The sequence below is a fragment of the Bolinopsis microptera genome, chromosome 6 (assembly GCF_026151205.1).
Source record: "Bolinopsis microptera isolate Bmic1 chromosome 6, MBARI_Bmic_1.0, whole genome shotgun sequence".
NCBI classification, from domain to species: domain Eukaryota; kingdom Metazoa; phylum Ctenophora; class Tentaculata; order Lobata; family Bolinopsidae; genus Bolinopsis; species Bolinopsis microptera.
In genome coordinates, this window is record NC_087077.1 from 18,968,802 (window position 1) to 18,985,700 (window position 16,899).

Below are 16,899 nucleotides of genomic sequence, written 5' to 3' on the forward strand. Positions count from 1 at the left end.
AAGGCCGCATCTTAAAGAAATGAATCTTCAGTCTTGTGGTTTCGGTATTGATTTACCCATGAAAATTGCAAATTAACCACCTTTTAAGGTAACGAAAATAGTAGATCTGCTAGTTTTCTTCACTAGTGATTTCTTAGATGTCTAATCTAAGAAATCATCCTCGAACAGAAATACAAATATCGACTGGTGATTTGAGAGTTGGTTGTTGGTGATAAATTATCACAGGGCAGGGAGCCGTGATACTATTTCCGTCAGTGTTACATAATACGATTAAGCTGAATAAGCTGAAGAAGATTTACACAAGTATTTTGAAAGCTCCTGCTAATAAAATCCTTTCGTATCACTTTAATATCCAAGTATTACATAATATCGCACAGACTGGTGTTTGTGCTACTACTTAGCGCTATTTTTAGGATACATTTACTCAGCTAGAATAAGTTTACGTTCAGTTTTAAGAGATACAACCGGTAGTTTCTTTTTTTCGGTCTTATATTTTATTTGAATCTTACTGTTGGGTTCTTAGCGTAGTTCTTTTCACACTTCTGAGAATAAGTTTCACTTTATAGAAGTGTTTTAGACACTATTTACTATTATTATTATTATCGTGACCCTGCGTGACCACTTGATTGTATGAATCCTTTCCTGAAGCTTTCTCTACCACTCAAATATAAGGAATCCGCCCTATCCCAATTTAATGTTCTCTTTGACCCATCTTATTTGCTATCAGCTGTGAATATATACTGTAAAGTTTCCTTTCAAGACTTTTGGGAAAAGCATTCTGGAACGATTTTTCGTCATTGATCTTCCTCATAGAATGCACGGTGGAGATGAAAATTAGGAAAATAGTGGTACGTCTAGCGCTTAAAAGCATCAATCAGTCATGAAGCCAATTTGCAGTGACGAAATGGCGAGAACAGTAATTACTTATCAGATTAGGACAAATTAGAAACCAGCTCATATCAAAGCTTATCCTTTTAAATAACATACCATCTTTTTTATAGTGATTGAGCTAGTGATCATGACAGTAAAATAATTTTTTCTATCGTCCAGACTAAAATGTAGCGTCTCGAGATAACAGAGCAGGAGATAATCTCGACAAGTTGGGATTGAGAGCTGATCTATAAAACCTCCTCCAAGTCAGAACTTCAGTCACCACATCTCCCCGACCCCGGACTACAGTAACCAGGGTAACCCCGGATTATTTGTAACCATGGTAGCGCTTGATGTGGAGGAGTTGTACGAGAGGTTGGGTATATTGGGGAACTTCCAGATTTTTGTGGTGGTCATGTATACTATTGGAGAACGGGTCACTGCTGGACTGCTTGACTTTCAGGTTTTTATAGCGCGGCTCTCTTCACTTGTAAATTAATTGTACAACGATGTACACTGTACAGGTTATCTTTCTTTTTCCGTGGTTTTTACCCCTGTTCTTTTTCTTATTTTTTGTTCCTTGTTGTTTTTTGACGAAGAAACTTTCCACAAAATTTTGGTTTAAGCATAAAGTTCTTTAATCTCCTTTGCCAGCAGGTTTAATAAGCAAAACATTCGAAACTTTCTTTAGTCCATTAACCGATTTCATAATTATTTGTCTCAGTGCAATTTTCACTACTCCTTGTCCAGTATTTTGGCAAGTGAATTAATTTAGTGACAAAGTGATCCGTGAGTAATGACATAATGTCTCACCGTTTCTTGTGAAATTTCAAATCTTACGTCTTTGATCAAGAATGAGTAGAAATACTTTGTCACTCAGCTTTGTGGTCAATGTAAACTAAATGCAAAAATTCCAGTTCGATCAATTAATTCTCAGTGTCAAAGACCTGACAAGAAGTTAATGTATGATGATTAGCCGTCCGATTGAATATTCAAACTAAATCAATGTTCAAAGCTAGTAGAAATTAAATTAGAGTTATTAATTACGGCCTATAATTGGATCTGATTGAACAAATTAAGAAACTTACCGTAGTAATTTTAGTTAGTATACGACCAACCGACACTTACGATTTTGAACATGTCTCGGCTACCATCCGCCTTATAGGATAAAAATTTTAATGAATCTGGTGGACATTGAGAAGTAACTAGCAATCAGTCTGGACGGTAACTCTTTTAATATTAGTAACGCCTGGCAGGAGTGACAAAATCACTGAAATTGCACCAATCAACCGAATGATCAAAAGGATAATTCATAAAATTCGTATAAAACTGGTGAAATTAGACAGCAGAGCTTGTTAACAAGACATTTTTTTTTGTAATTAGTCATTACAAAAAGAGCGCCTCAAAATGGAATATAAGTAACGAAGCTGTGTTATTCGTTGTACGAGGTGTCACGCCTTCTTAAAACCAAAGACTGCCCATTATTCACCAGAATTATCTTTATTAAAACCAATTTTAAGCACGGTTTTACTCCTCTTTCTTTTGATAAAGCATTAACAGAAAATATTTGCAGGTTCACATATTGTCTGTCACGCCAGGCTGGACCTGTATATCTGATAACTGTGTTAACCTGACCCTTAACCAGACCTACTTCCACAAATCATTGGTATGTTTAAATACCAGACTTACTTCCACAAATCATTGGTATGTTTAAATACCAGACCTACTTCCACAAATCATTGGTATGTTTAAATACCAGACCTACTTCCACAAATCATTGGTATGTTGAAATATCAGACCTACTTCCACAAATCATTGGTATGTTTAAATACCAGACCTACTTCCACAAATCATTGGTATGTTGAAATACCAGACCTACTTCCACAAACCATTGGTATGTTTAAATAACAGACCTACTTCCACAAATCATTGGTATGTTTAAAAACCAGACCTACTTCCACAAATCATTGGTATGTTTTAATACCAGACCTACTTCCACAAATCATTGGTATGTTTAAATACCAGACCTACTTCCACAAGTCATTGGTATGTTTAAATACCAGACCTACTTCCACAAATCATTGGTGTGTTTAAATACCAGACCTACTTCCACAAATCATTGGTGTGTTTAAATACCAGACCTACTTCCACAAATCATTGGTGTGTTTAAATACCAGACCTACTTCCACAAATCATTGGTATGTTGAAATACCAGACCTACTTCCACAAATCATTGGTGTGTTTAAATACCAGACCTACTTCCACAAATCATTGGTGTGTTTAAATACCAGACCTACTTCCACAAATCATTGGTATGTTGAAATACCAGACCCACTTCCACAAATCATTGGTGTGTTTAAATAACAGACCTACTTCCACAAATCATTGGTGTGTTTAAATACCAGACCTACTTCCACAAATCATTGGTATGTTTAAATACCAGACCTACTTCCACAAATCATTGGTATGTTTAAATACCAGACCTACTTCCACAAATCATTGGTATGTTTAAATACCAGACCTACTTCCACAAATCATTGGTATGTTGAAATACCAGACCTACTTCCACAAATCATTGGTATGTTTAAATACCAGACCTACTTCCACAAATCATTGGTATGTTTAAATACCAGACCTACTTCCACATATCATTGGTATGTTTAAATACCAGACCTACTTCCACAAATCATTGGTATGTTTAAATACCAGACCTACTTCCACAAATCATTGGTGTGTTTAAATACCAGACCTACTTCCACAAATCATTGGTATGTTTAAATACCACAAGTCAACATTGGTATGTTGAAATACTGCAAGTCAACATTGGTATGTCGAAATACCGCAAGTCAACATTGGTATGTTGAAATACCACAAGTCAACATTGGTATGTTGAAATACCACAAGACCTTCCTAAATACCACAAGTCCTTCGACAGATTACCCTGACTAAAAGACGTTGTAATTTGTGAATACTGTTTGGAAACTCCAGGTTATTTCAGCTGTGTATGATGGAGGATGACGAGTGGGAGTGGGATGGTACTCGTTCTAACCTAGTCAACCAGTTTAACTTAACCTGTGGCAACACCTACAAGGTACTTGTATAAATACCTACACGGTATTCAGGTAGATCCAGTTTGGTTGTGTAACTGATTCAAACAGTATAGCTCCATTATCATTTTTCATTGAAGAAGCCATTTTGTAAACTGATACTGGTACCTTCATGTAATTTTAATCTGATCTATAACTGTCAATTCATTATGATTGACCAGAAACCATTTCCTCAGATCAGTTTGGGTTCGACCCTGTTTTTTATAGGATACCCACTGGGCTCCCTTCTAATCGGAATGATAGCAGACTGGTTGGGTAGGAAGTGGTTAGCTACGGGCTTCCTCCTCATGACAGGCCTGGTCAACTGTTGCGCGGCTCTCCTCTCCAGCTACGACACTTTCATCGTCTTCAGAGCGGTTAGTACCAGATGGCTAAACTCTGAGTTTTAGCTAGTTACTTAGTAACCGTTACTTAGCAACACCACTACAGTTACTTAGTAACCGTTACTTAGCATGACAGGCCTGGTCAACTGTTGCGCGGCTCTCCTCTCCAGCTACGACACTTTCATCGTCTTCAGAGCGGTTAGTTACTTAGTAACCGTTACTTAGCAACACCACTACAGTTACTTAGTAACCGTTACTTAGCATGACAGGCCTGGTCAACTGTTGCGCGGCTCTCCTCTCCAGCTACGACACTTTCATCGTCTTCAGAGCGGTTAGTACGAGATGACTTACTTAGTAACCGTTACTTAGCATGACAGGCCTGGTCAACTGTTGCGCGGCTCTCCTCTCCAGCTACGACACTTTCATCGTCTTCAGAGCGGTTAGTACGAGATGACTTACTTAGTAACCGTTACTTAGCGTGACAGGCCTGGTCAACTGTTGCGCGGCTCTCCTCTCCAGCTACGACACTTTCATCGTCTTCAGAGCGGTTAGTACAGTTACTTAGTAACCGTTACTTAGCAACACTACTACAGTCACTTAGTAACCGTTACTTAGCAACACCACTACAGTTACTTAGTAACCGTTACTTAGCATGACAGGCCTGGTCAACTGTTGCGCGGCTCTCCTCTCCAGCTACGACACTTTCATCGTCTTCAGAGCGGTTAGTACCAGATGACTAAACTCTGAGTTGTAGCTAGACCACTACAGTTACTTAGTAACCGTTACTTAGCAACACCACTACAGTTACTTAGTAACCGTTACTTAGCATGACAGGCCTGGTCAACTGTTGCGCGGCTCTCCTCTCCAGCTACGACACTTTCATCGTCTTCAGAGCGGTTAGTACGAGGTGGACACTGAACTGGAACCACGTCCAGACTCATCCACACTATTGGTTTTCATTACGATAACCATGTCTAGTGACTAGTCATTGACAGTGATACCTGCACGGTTGGTTCTACAAAAGCTTACAGGCCGTGATTAGGATCTTTGATTGTCTCAAAGGAGGTGGGTGTTAAGAGAAACAACTTGGCGGTAGCACAATACTGTTAGAAAAGAAGCCAGATCCAGACTTGCTTATACATATTATCCATCTGGATTTTCCGTACCTCAACAAGAATTCCGCCGTGGTTTGTACCACGCACAATCAGCACTAATTCACAATACACCGCTAATTGTCGGTAAAGTTAATTTGAAAGCTCAAACTTATGTCTTACATATAATTCACCATCGATAGTGTCTCATATATTTAAGATCGATAATCTACGAAGAGCCAACGCCAAATTGTATTTATACCACTAGTATAGCGGTATGCCCGTCCTACGGACTATTAGTCTCGCTTTGAAAATTAAAGTCCGTTTAGAGACAATAAAAAATCAAACCACCCAGCGGTCAGCCGGGGCTTAAACAGTCAATTTCGTGCCTTCCATAAAGTTAAAAGCGGATATAGGATTTAGGAAGCGGATATACCTACATAATATTATATATAGACATACAGTAACTTCAAGGCGCATTATATTTATAAGGAGTAAGATTTTCCTGATAATAACCTTTAAAAGTTTAAACGAGGATGCCAAATGCTTGGTGTCAGGATAAAATTATGTAAAATTGAGTCAGAAGCGGGTCACGGGGGCAGGCTTGGTATCAGTATGCAGAATTGGCCATTGGGTCTTCCAGTTTGTGGGAATATTCTACTATGATCAAATGGAGAACCTCTTTACCCTAATTCTTAACCCTAATACCTATACAAATTTAATTAATTGATATTAATTGTTATGTGGGTGGTCGTTTCAATTTTTATTTCTAATAGATATTATATATGTTCGTCTGGGTCCTGGGAGACCAACATGACAGCACAAGTAACCCGCTAATTTTGTATAAATATGACTTTATTTCAGATAGAAGGGTTCTGTATAGGTGGGCTAACTGTAACATTCTACCCACTGCTTATCGAGTACCTTGGAGCTGGAGCTAGGAACCTCGCTAATGTCGTGGCTCAATGCGGGTACTGAACTTTTAACATTAATTTAAATCTGTTACATTAAGACGGTTTAGTCAGATCAGGCCCAGATTGAGCAGTTACTCAGTGGGATGACCATATTTTAAAATATATTGAAATGTAGATTTTTTTTTCGATTTTGCGCCGGGGATATTCTTTAATATACTTTAATATACTTTAATATACTTTAATATACTTTAATATACTTTAATATACTTTTATATACTTTAATATACTTTAATATACTTTAATACACTTTAATATACTTCAATATACTTTAATATACTTTAATATACTTTAATATACTTTAATATACTTTAATATACTTTAATATGGTCATCCCACCTCAGTTTCAAGATATAAGGATGATTTTATGGTGGGGTGAGTATAATCTTATCAACTAATCTGATCTGACTAAACTAACATTTACATTTTCTCAGGTATGGGTTGGGAATGGCATTCCTCTGCTTCGCAGCGTCCTACATCACAAGCTGGCGTGCTGTTGTCATAGCAACATCAGCGCACCTCTTTTTCGTAGCTCTACTGCTAGCCAGCAATATTCCAGAGAGTCCTCGCTTCTTGTTGAAAAACAAAAAGGATGATGAGGCGAAACAGGCGAGTTTCTCACAGTAAATAGTCATTGAACATGGTAGCTGTTTAGTGTTTAACTTTGAGGGTATAAAGCAATGAAAGGCATTAGTTTGGTCAAATCAAACAAATCAAACAAATCAAACAGATACTTCCTTTTCCTCAACTTATGCCCAGTCTTCAAGATTCTTTGATCCAATTCTCTGCCCACCAAGTCTTTGTGCCCATCTGATTCAAAAACACACGTTTTAAATCATTAGAACGAATAAGGCTGCATTGTTTCCCGAATTTAAGGCATAATCATTGACATGTAAACACTAAGAGACTAAGAGCAATTATCGTCATTATTCGTTAGCTTCATTATCCGACAAACAGGTATCAACTTCCTGTCTGGTTCATGTCCGTATCAGTTCAAACCGTTAAACAATTATCTGGTTATCTGCAAAGACTTTCTGCAGAGTTTCACTGTTATTATGGCACTGATCCGGTAATGTACAGTTTAGTTACCATACAATAAGTTTAGGCATTATTATTGTCAACAAGTTTTGTGATCTGGTAGACTGGTGCAGTTACCATGGTTACCGTTTTGAATGAAAAAACGAGGTATTCGTTACGTGACATTATTAATAATGTCTGGTGGAATGTGGATTCGTGTAGTGTTATCGAGTCTCATGATTTAATGTTTTTTTTATTCAAATTTCTGATTGTTTCTGAATAGACTCAGTGAAGAAGTAAAGACAGATTCTAATGGAAATAAATAGCTGAATAACGTATCGACATTTTTACGTCATACTCATATTATCAATACATGTAATAGATTTGTAGTGTTGTTATTAGTTTTTAAAAGTTTTTAAAACTAATTACAGCACTACAAATCTATTACATGTATTGAGAATATGAGTATGAGTACAGTAGAAATGTCGATACGTTATTCAGCTCTTTATTTCCATTACAATCTGTCTTCCTGAGTCTATTCAGAAACAACCAGAAATTTTAATGAAAGAAACATTAAATTTTGTGATCATATAAAAACGTGGACAAGTTCCGTTATACCTATTTCACCACGGGAGTCTGTCTTTGGGAGCCCGGAGACAGGGCCAGCCTTTTTACGCGGAAACAAATCCAGTAACCAAACCAGAAATAGAAGCAGCGCATACCAGAAATAGAAGCAGCACATACCAGAAATAGAAGCAGCACGTACTTGCCTAACGATTGCAATTTTGGCAGGTTTTGAAGATAATGGCGAGTTGGAATAAAGTTGACCTGCCCGAAGTTTTTGAGATCACCTCGACGGATGAACCCAGTGAGACCGAAAGAGCGTGGAAACTCTTTACTTATAGTCGGTATACGTGCGCAGCTACACTCGCTCAGGTACTCATATTTGATGAAAGTGCAAGGTACTTTATTTAAGTACAATTCTTCAAACACAATAAGAAGGGACGAATAAAATAAACTCCAAACAATATTATTTTGAGCGTTCATAAAGGGGCCTGAAAGTATACGCCACAAAATGTGACGTAGTGTTGGTTATGTAGTGTTGTTGTGTGCCTAACCTGGTGAACAGAGTGGATATCCTTGCTGTACGGCTAGTTAAACTGTGGGGCTCCGTGCAGACCAACCTACCTGTGGCTAAAGCTCTAATATACAAAAACAATACGTCACCATATAAAACAACATGTATTGCGATTCACAATCAGTGATCACCACTGAAGACACATTCAACAATATCAACATGACTTAGACTATATAATCAACTCTTGAAACGGCTACAATGTGTTCTTGCAGATGTTCATATGGTTCACGGCAGCCCTATACTTCTTCGCTCTGAGTTTTAATATGAACGATGTCTTGGGAAACCCTTATCTCAATCTGGCAGTAACCGGTGAGTTAAAGAAAAGAATAATATCAATTTTATCCAATACTCATTCTTTGAAATTCTTTAATCAAGCTGGTTTTTTTGGAGAATCAGGATTGAGGTTTGAAAATGAGCCGGGATTTGAGCAATTGCCGAAAAGACATATTGTTATGCCTTTAATGTGCCAGCAGAGCTCAAAACAATTAAAATTCACATTTCTATCAGTGGGTTATGCAAATTTAGATCATTCGAATTTCGAGCTCAAATCATCCCACCTATTACCTATAAGTTATAGGTATTAGGTAATTACCTATTACCTCTAACCCATGACAGTAGTGACTTCTAAATGACCATTGCTCCCAGGAATAATGGAGATACTGATAAACGTGTGCTCGTACTTCTTCATAGACCGTATAGGTAGACGGTGGTGCATGTTAGTTTCCTTCTTGTTGTGCGGGATCAGTGTTGGGATTTGCCGCTTTCTGCCCCATCAGAATCTCCACTATACTCACTTCTCAGTCAAAACTTTCTGGGTAAGTGAAATTATCAAAAAGATTTCATTTCTTGAAACAGTAAGCTAGTCAGCAGTTATTTTAGCTTAAATGTACCAAAAATCAAGGTTTGAGCACTGCATAAACTGTATATAGTAGGGTGTCTGATGTCAGCAAGGTAAAACACCACTGACCCAAACCGCCCATGATTTTTGCATCACATATTATATTTTATTTTAAGAAAACTCTTGCACATTATTTATTTATTTATTTCTATTATATTGATGTATAGTCAAGACGTGAGTGTTAGGGCTCTCATTGACAAATTTATGTTTAATCCTGTTTAATCCTGTTTAATCCTGTTTATCATATATCATTGCGTCCTAATATTATATAATTATATATTTAATATTTATAACATCTCATGTGCAGGTAATATTTGGACGAGCAGTGGGTGGTTTCATCTACTCTCTTGTCTACCTGTACAGTGCTGAGATATTCGCTACAACAGTCAGATCATCCGGACTTGGATTGTGAGTATGCTAGTTAGGACTAGAAGTTCTTGGATTGGAAAATTTGACATACAATTTAAAAGCTATATCAAAATACATGTTTATTGTATTTATTGACATTATTGTCGACCAATTTTATTTTTGCCATACAATAGTCACTCCGAACAGATTGTTTATACGGCTCCTCTTTAATCAAGAGATTAATAGCGATTTTACATTAGTCACGGTCGCGAAGGCTGGAAATATCACTAACAGAAAATGTTTTCTAATAAACAAACCGTATCATCAAAAGATGATGTAGGTAGCTGATCTTGGAATGTCGATAAAAATTCCACTTTATATCTATCACTTATCTATGGTTTAAACCAAAAAGGGTACAACCTTGCAAATCACAGCATATACACTTATACAGGAACGTGCACGTGAACCACCATGTGTGTATAATGTACTTGAACCGCATAAAGTATACATGCCAAAGTGTGTATAATGTACTAAGCCCATTCTGCAGAAGTTGCACGGCCTGCTGTGCACGCAGAACTAGCTGTGCGCGCAGAATTAGCCCTCTCCCTGGACTGTGAACATGCTTCCGCGGAATTGTGTCAGACAGCGACGTTGGTATGTGTTGACGTTGGTATGTGTCCAGAAAACGAGTTTTTACTGGGTACTATTAACTAAGGACGTGTCTGCCACTAACCCCGCTTGCTTTTCCCGTAATTATCCGTAGTTTCTCGACATATTCCTTGTTAATTCCGTGTAATAGCACTGCTACGCTGTGTCACCTCCGTTTTGTTGTGAACATGGCACGGTAATATGCATTCATTACCAGTTAGGATGGCTTGCTCGGTGAAATAAGGTCAGATTATTGCAATTAGGGAAGATAATGGGTAACTGATCGGCTCGTAATTCGAGTAAAATCGTTAATTGTCCCGGCCAATGGCATTAGTGCCGCAAAGATTTGCAATCACGGCCATGCCTTGACAGAAACGTTCAGCTTTCATAGTATGACGAGAAATAGTTTCTTGATCAAATCATCGGACAGATTTGCGGTTCTGAATAATGTCAGGCCATGACACAACATGACAGGATATTTTTGAATGAATGATAATTGTTGGTATGATATATTAAAGTCACTATTGTGACGGTACATTAGAACTAGACAGAAACAAAGTGTGAAGGGCCTGAACGGAACCCCTCGGTTCATATGGGAGGGCGGATCTATTTGTATAAGCTTATTAACAACTATTAGTAATATCGAGGTATAAAGTTGCCATCATACCCAAACTAAAGAACTAAGTAGCACAGGCGGTAACATCTCAAATCACATATCAACACGGAATACAGACGGTAACATCTCAAATCACATGTCAACACGGAATACAGACGGTAACATCTCAAATCACATGTCAACACGGAATACCAACTGTACGTTATGAACTTATCAGGGTTTTAGTATTACGAAAGAATTAAGTTAGATTACAACAATTATTAATTAAACAACATTATAACAACACTAGAACAACACTAGAACAACACTAGAACAACACTAGAACAACACTAGAACAACACTAGAACAACATTATAACAACACTAGAACAACACTAGAACAACACTAGAACAACACTAGAACAACACTAGAACAACACTAGAACAACACTAGAACAACACTAGAACAACACTAGAACAACACTAGAACAACACTAGAACAACACTAGAACAACGCTAGAACAACACTAGAACAACGCTAGAACAACACTAGAACAACACTAGAACAACACTAGAATAACACTAGAACAACACTAGAACAGGCAACAGCAGATTCCTGTACTGTAGTGCGACACGTACCATAGTGCGAAAACCTCCAAGATCGAAACTGTCGCACTACACTACGCTACCTGGACTGTAGTGCGACACGAACTCAAGTGCGACAGAGAATTTCCAAGGCCTAAAGGTACCATAAATGACAAGATGAGGAGCCCCAGCCAAACGATTCATGTGATTCCACCGTGCCGAACAGGAAAAATCTTCTCCTCTCAGCCGAGTAGGTAGAATCCCAAAGCAGGAAGTTTTCACCCTTGTTCGTTCTGATGTAGTCAGGAATTAGGAAAAGATTTGCCATGGAGCGGGTTTTGATATGGCTTCGAAGGAGAGGGGTCCAACAGCGTCAGCGATTAGGTGTTTCGTAGGGAGGTCAGTATCTGAAGCTTTCCATTTCATGAACTCTGTTTTGCTTTGTAGACTGAGTTCGCTGCAGGAGTAGGACTAGGAGGGTGGGAATGAGGCTTCGTATTCGTCACAGTAGTGTCGTTCATCAGATTGAGGCGTCCGGAGCAGGTCTTATCAGTACATCTCCAGTAGGTCTTGTCGTCGTGCTACTTATCCAGGCAGTAGCGGTATCCGTTGTGGATCAAGTTTCTTGAACCAGAAGTACGTCCAGGAATGAAGGTGACTTTGGAGGTCATGTTGTTCGATGCTTTTTATCCCAATCAGAGATATGTCTTTATACGATGCGTGTGATAGGAATTAGGATACGTGGCTAGATAGTAGATACGACCCGAAGGAATTGTGATCACCTACTGCTTACGACTGGATCAGTGGATCACTTCGAAATACGTGACGTGAACCGACCCGACGAATCACTTAATGGTCCATAAGAAGGATACGACCTGAACTTGGAAATATGACAGGATCTGGTGTCGCACTACAGTACGCTACCTGGACTGTAGTGCGACACGAATTTTAGTGCGAAAGAGGGAGGTCTGAGGTCTTGTCGAACTTCAGGTTTCGCACTACAGTACGTTTACCGAACAACACTAGAACAAACTTCACTAGAACAATAAACGCAAGTCAGATCAGGAACAAAGTGCAAGGAGTGATGGGTCAAATTTTTATAAATCTTATGTAGGCGTATTTTATTAGAGAGTGTTTTACTAACATTACCCTTTTTCAGGTGTGTTTGTGCAGCTCAGATATCATCTCTGATAGCACCGTTCGTGATTGTTATCCACGAGGACAATGCTAACCTTGTCTACACAACTCTCTTCCTATTCTGTATTTTGGGTGAGTGTACTGAACATTTCCGGGGACTTGCAAAGATTATGCGTGGAAATTTCCAGAGTTTTTGTTCGTACATCAAGATAGTTTGAGTCTTAAAGAAATTCCAAACAGCGCTTGAACTTAAATCAATAGTTACCCGCATCCCATGCTAAATGCTGAATAGAAATTTTCGAGCAATTTGAAATAATGAAATGGCCAGCAATTCCATTTTCACATCATAAATGATCGTCAAGCAGGCGGATGTTGACACTTAAAAATGTAGCAATGTTCATTATTCAATTCGCCTATCTGTCGACAATAATGCCACGTAATTGTCATTGAATACTTGCTGTATTGAACAGAAGTATTCAAATGTAGTAACACGTCAAGGAAAACGAGAGTAAATGGCTTTCCACTTCGCGAAAACCGAAAAATCATAGCGAAGAAAACTTATCGTGGTATCTAAACTATCTGTTTTCCCATTTTAAAACTCCGCTGTCCATTTGTTCGACGCCCTTTCTCTAATTACGATGTCGACAGAAAAGTTCATAGAGTAAACGCAGGAGAGAGGGTAGAACGGTTAAAATACGTGATTGTTTTTGTTACCACTGCCCATTTTACCCAAAGTTGAGGAATAATTCATGGGCAAAATGGGCATCATTTTTATAATTTTTCGGTTAAACTCAGGGGAGGGGAACACGATGCTGATGTTTAAAAGGCTTAGCCCAATGGGAAAAGCTTTAAACAGCAATACCTTAAACAGCAATGCCCATTGATGTCCATTGATTCCAATGCCCATTGACCAAAGTTGAGGAATAAATGGGAATGGGTTGAATAATTGTTTTTCTGGCCCTTTGATCGACAACTTGGTTTCTGTTTCTTATTTGCTATATTCCCACTTATTTGTCAATAGCAGATTTGTTAACGTATTCATTGGAGCCCTACTTTAATCCATCGGATTGCACCTTAGTCGAGTATTAATTCAAGAACCATATTTTTTCCTAATATTCAAAAACATGAAACTTCTCACACCAATAGTTCATTCGGGCTTCGGCACTATTTTTTAATAATATATTGAGCAGTAGGTATTGGGCGAAAACAATTCGTACCGCATCAACAAACCACGTGCCCAAGATTAAAATATATAATATTTTTATTTACTAAATAATTACATAATGCGGCCCCGCCCGCCATTTTATAGACAAATGATTCTTTAGTAGACGGTTTTGCGTCGCCAGGCAACAATACCAGCCTTAGTATCAGCTGACCACCAGACAGCTTCACGTTTCTAGGCAACAGAATACACCACTTCCGCCAGACAGTTTTAGGTTGGCTCATCTTCATTCTTCAACACATCATCACACAATTTAGGTATAAACCTTCCTCCGGCACGACACAGGCGAGATTTGGTCGGCAAAACAGTAAATTTTAATTATTTTGATCATGTGAAACATGAAACTTTAATTCTCCCATGTGATGCCCATATAAGGGAATAATAATCATTCTCCTATGATTATGGTATAAATGTCCGTTATGTAAAAGTTGTTCTCTCACTCTTGTTTACGCTAATATAATGTAACCTACCCAATTACCCATGTGATAACTACCCATGCGATAACTACCCATGAGATAACTATGTTCTCTCATGGGTCCTACATTGGGTGTGATTAACAGGTAAATAGTGGTGTGATAACTCCTGATCTGCTTATTATTGTTTTTGTGACGAAGTATTGAATGTATGAGATCGGTGTAGGTTTTCCTAAGATATATATAATAATCATATATTGTACTAAATTGTATATATCAAATCACTTAGAATAGCCCATGAACCTGCGAGTTTAACGATTGTAAAATGATCTTCGCGTGAGCCTGCCTACCTGCCTACGATTCTAGTATAAACACCGTCTAGTGCTCTAATATCAGCCTTTTTAAGAGTCCAGGTTTCGCGTAAGCAAGATTAAAATAAAGATATCCCACAGCGTTCCTAGCATCCTGGATCCTGCCGGAGACAGCAAACCTGCCACTACCTGCCACAGTGGCCGAGATGGACGCAATGAAGTACAGAAATTACACCATCTTTACGGAAAAGAGCCCTCTTATTACAAACGATCTACTGCAGTCCAACAAAGATAAGGAGATAGGGGACTTAAAATAGAAGACAAGGATTCCCGTTATTATCATTGGGGTTCAATTCTTGACAGGGTCCCCTAGCCATTGTAGGTTTGTCAGTTGTTGATGAGGACGTGATTTTTTTCTTACAAGTATTCAAAAATACCAAGAAAAAAAACCATAATCTCAGGAAAACAATGTTCAAACTGTTTTTTAATTCCTCTATGATGGTCAATTTAATTATTTACAGTCAATTTGTTTAATTTTAGGATTAACGTCGCTAATGTTTTGATATAATTATTATTGCTGCGTTGTTAGCATACAGCTTTGTGGAAAGAAAGTCTTCAAGTATATTTAATATACATAATATGTAACATAAATGTTACCTTTAACATATTTAATATTTAAATTTAAAGATTAATGAGGCCCTCAGATAGGGAGAATGTCTCTAGTATTTGTGTTTCTTTATTTCTGTTCATTATTTGTCATGCTACAACTAATCGATTGATTTGTTATGCTGAAAGTGGTATCTCCGTGCAAATTGATTTCATTATTAAACTATCCGCTCTATTTGGTTATTCGAATTAATAACCAAATAAAGAAAATAAGTTATGAAGATTGAAAGTTATCAGCAAATCTAAATAAGCGTGCAATCATAACACCGTCGAATTTTACTGCAGGTTTGATTCAGTTTGGTTCGGTTGTGCGGCTACAGATTTTAAAGCTCAGACGAATTGGAGCTGCGCAACCGAAACGAATCTGACCCGAAGCAAATCTGGTTAAGTTCAGCAGCATGAGATGGTCGAGTTAAGAAATTCACCTGAGATTAAGAATCTACGACTGTGTCGATGATCCTAAGCAGACTCTGGTAATCTCTGTGTGGTGTCCCTGCTTTGATTCCGACTACGGTAGTAATCATGTTCAGCTTTCAACATTCTGCCTTCTTCTGTCTTGTCACTGAGATTGATTGGGTAAAATTTCACAAATAACTAAATTTCACGCGGTCGTGTAAAAAGTAAAAACCTAAAAATCTAAGACAGTAAATCTGATTAGTATCGATAATTCATTGACTATGATTTTATTTACGTTGTCAAAGTAATGAAAATAAATTGATTTCGAGTTCCTTACCCGACGAAAAGTCTGAGGAAGAATTCGATTAAAAGTATGAGCCCGAGTACTGTAAGAGACCCGCAGACGATGAAATTCATAGACTTTTGGATGAAAAGAAATACAGAGTGGGCATCAAAGGAGGAGGTGACACTTCGTCCTGTCATTGAGAAGGAAAACGTCTGGCTAATTCGTGCTCGGATACGTTTGATGGCATGTGAGTATGTGGTCATTTGTAACACTATCTGCCTAGATTCTCCTAGGTTAGCAGAGTTTATTTTCTTTTCCGGCGCGTCATATTGAAGGCCCAACCGTGGGTCTGGGTGGCTGCTACCACTGCGTAGTGACCTGAAAATATACCTTATAAAGAACTACGTAGTGACCTGAAAATATACCTTATAAAGTCGGTTCTTCAATAATTATCAAGATCATTATAGGTTAGAATTAAATAGATTTTAGAGGAAAATCAGGTAATGAAACCTCAAAGTTCCAAATTAGACAATATTTTTTACTAAAGGTGTGTAAAACTTGAAAAATTGCAAGAAACTACTGTACTCCACCTTATTTGTTGGGTAAACTGGAGATGGTGACCCCGCCACAAGCTGTATCTTATCATCTATAATCTATTTGTATAATACTGATAATAGTCAACCCGGTTCACTGATCTTCAAACAGCACAAGGTCACATCACAACTAATATAGTATATTGGTTAATTTTGATAAAAACTATTCGAATAATGAATATTCATCTTTCGCATGTTTTGATATTATAATATAAGTAACCAATGGTTACTAACCCATTGATGAATATTTTTTATGAAATTTCGTAAAATTAAAATTTTAATAAT

General features: G+C 37.9%; 1 protein-coding gene and 1 long non-coding RNA gene across 2 annotated transcripts in view; one reads left to right on the forward strand and one right to left on the reverse strand.

Moving 5' to 3' along the window:
- Nucleotides 1-16,746, reverse strand: part of LOC134817100 (uncharacterized) — a 29,072-nt gene extending 12,326 nt beyond the window's left edge. The window contains exons 1-3 of the long non-coding RNA XR_010160467.1: nucleotides 16,612-16,746; nucleotides 16,073-16,399; nucleotides 15,765-15,901 (exon numbers count right to left, since the gene is read on the reverse strand). This is a non-coding gene — a long non-coding RNA (uncharacterized LOC134817100). The remainder of the gene's footprint in view (nucleotides 1-15,764; nucleotides 15,902-16,072; nucleotides 16,400-16,611) is intronic.
- On the forward strand, nucleotides 1,049-15,503 carry LOC134816682 (solute carrier family 22 member 15-like). Its single transcript, XM_063825636.1, has 12 exons — nucleotides 1,049-1,333; nucleotides 2,444-2,536; nucleotides 3,869-3,961; nucleotides 4,154-4,333; nucleotides 6,256-6,362; nucleotides 6,797-6,971; nucleotides 8,172-8,315; nucleotides 8,730-8,826; nucleotides 9,163-9,332; nucleotides 9,723-9,823; nucleotides 12,750-12,859; nucleotides 14,815-15,503. The coding sequence occupies exons 1-12, from the start codon at nucleotides 1,211-1,213 to the stop codon at nucleotides 14,988-14,990; spliced, it is 1,569 nt and encodes a 522-aa protein (XP_063681706.1). The 5' UTR covers nucleotides 1,049-1,210; the 3' UTR covers nucleotides 14,991-15,503.
- Nucleotides 16,747-16,899: the final 153 nt, after the last annotated feature.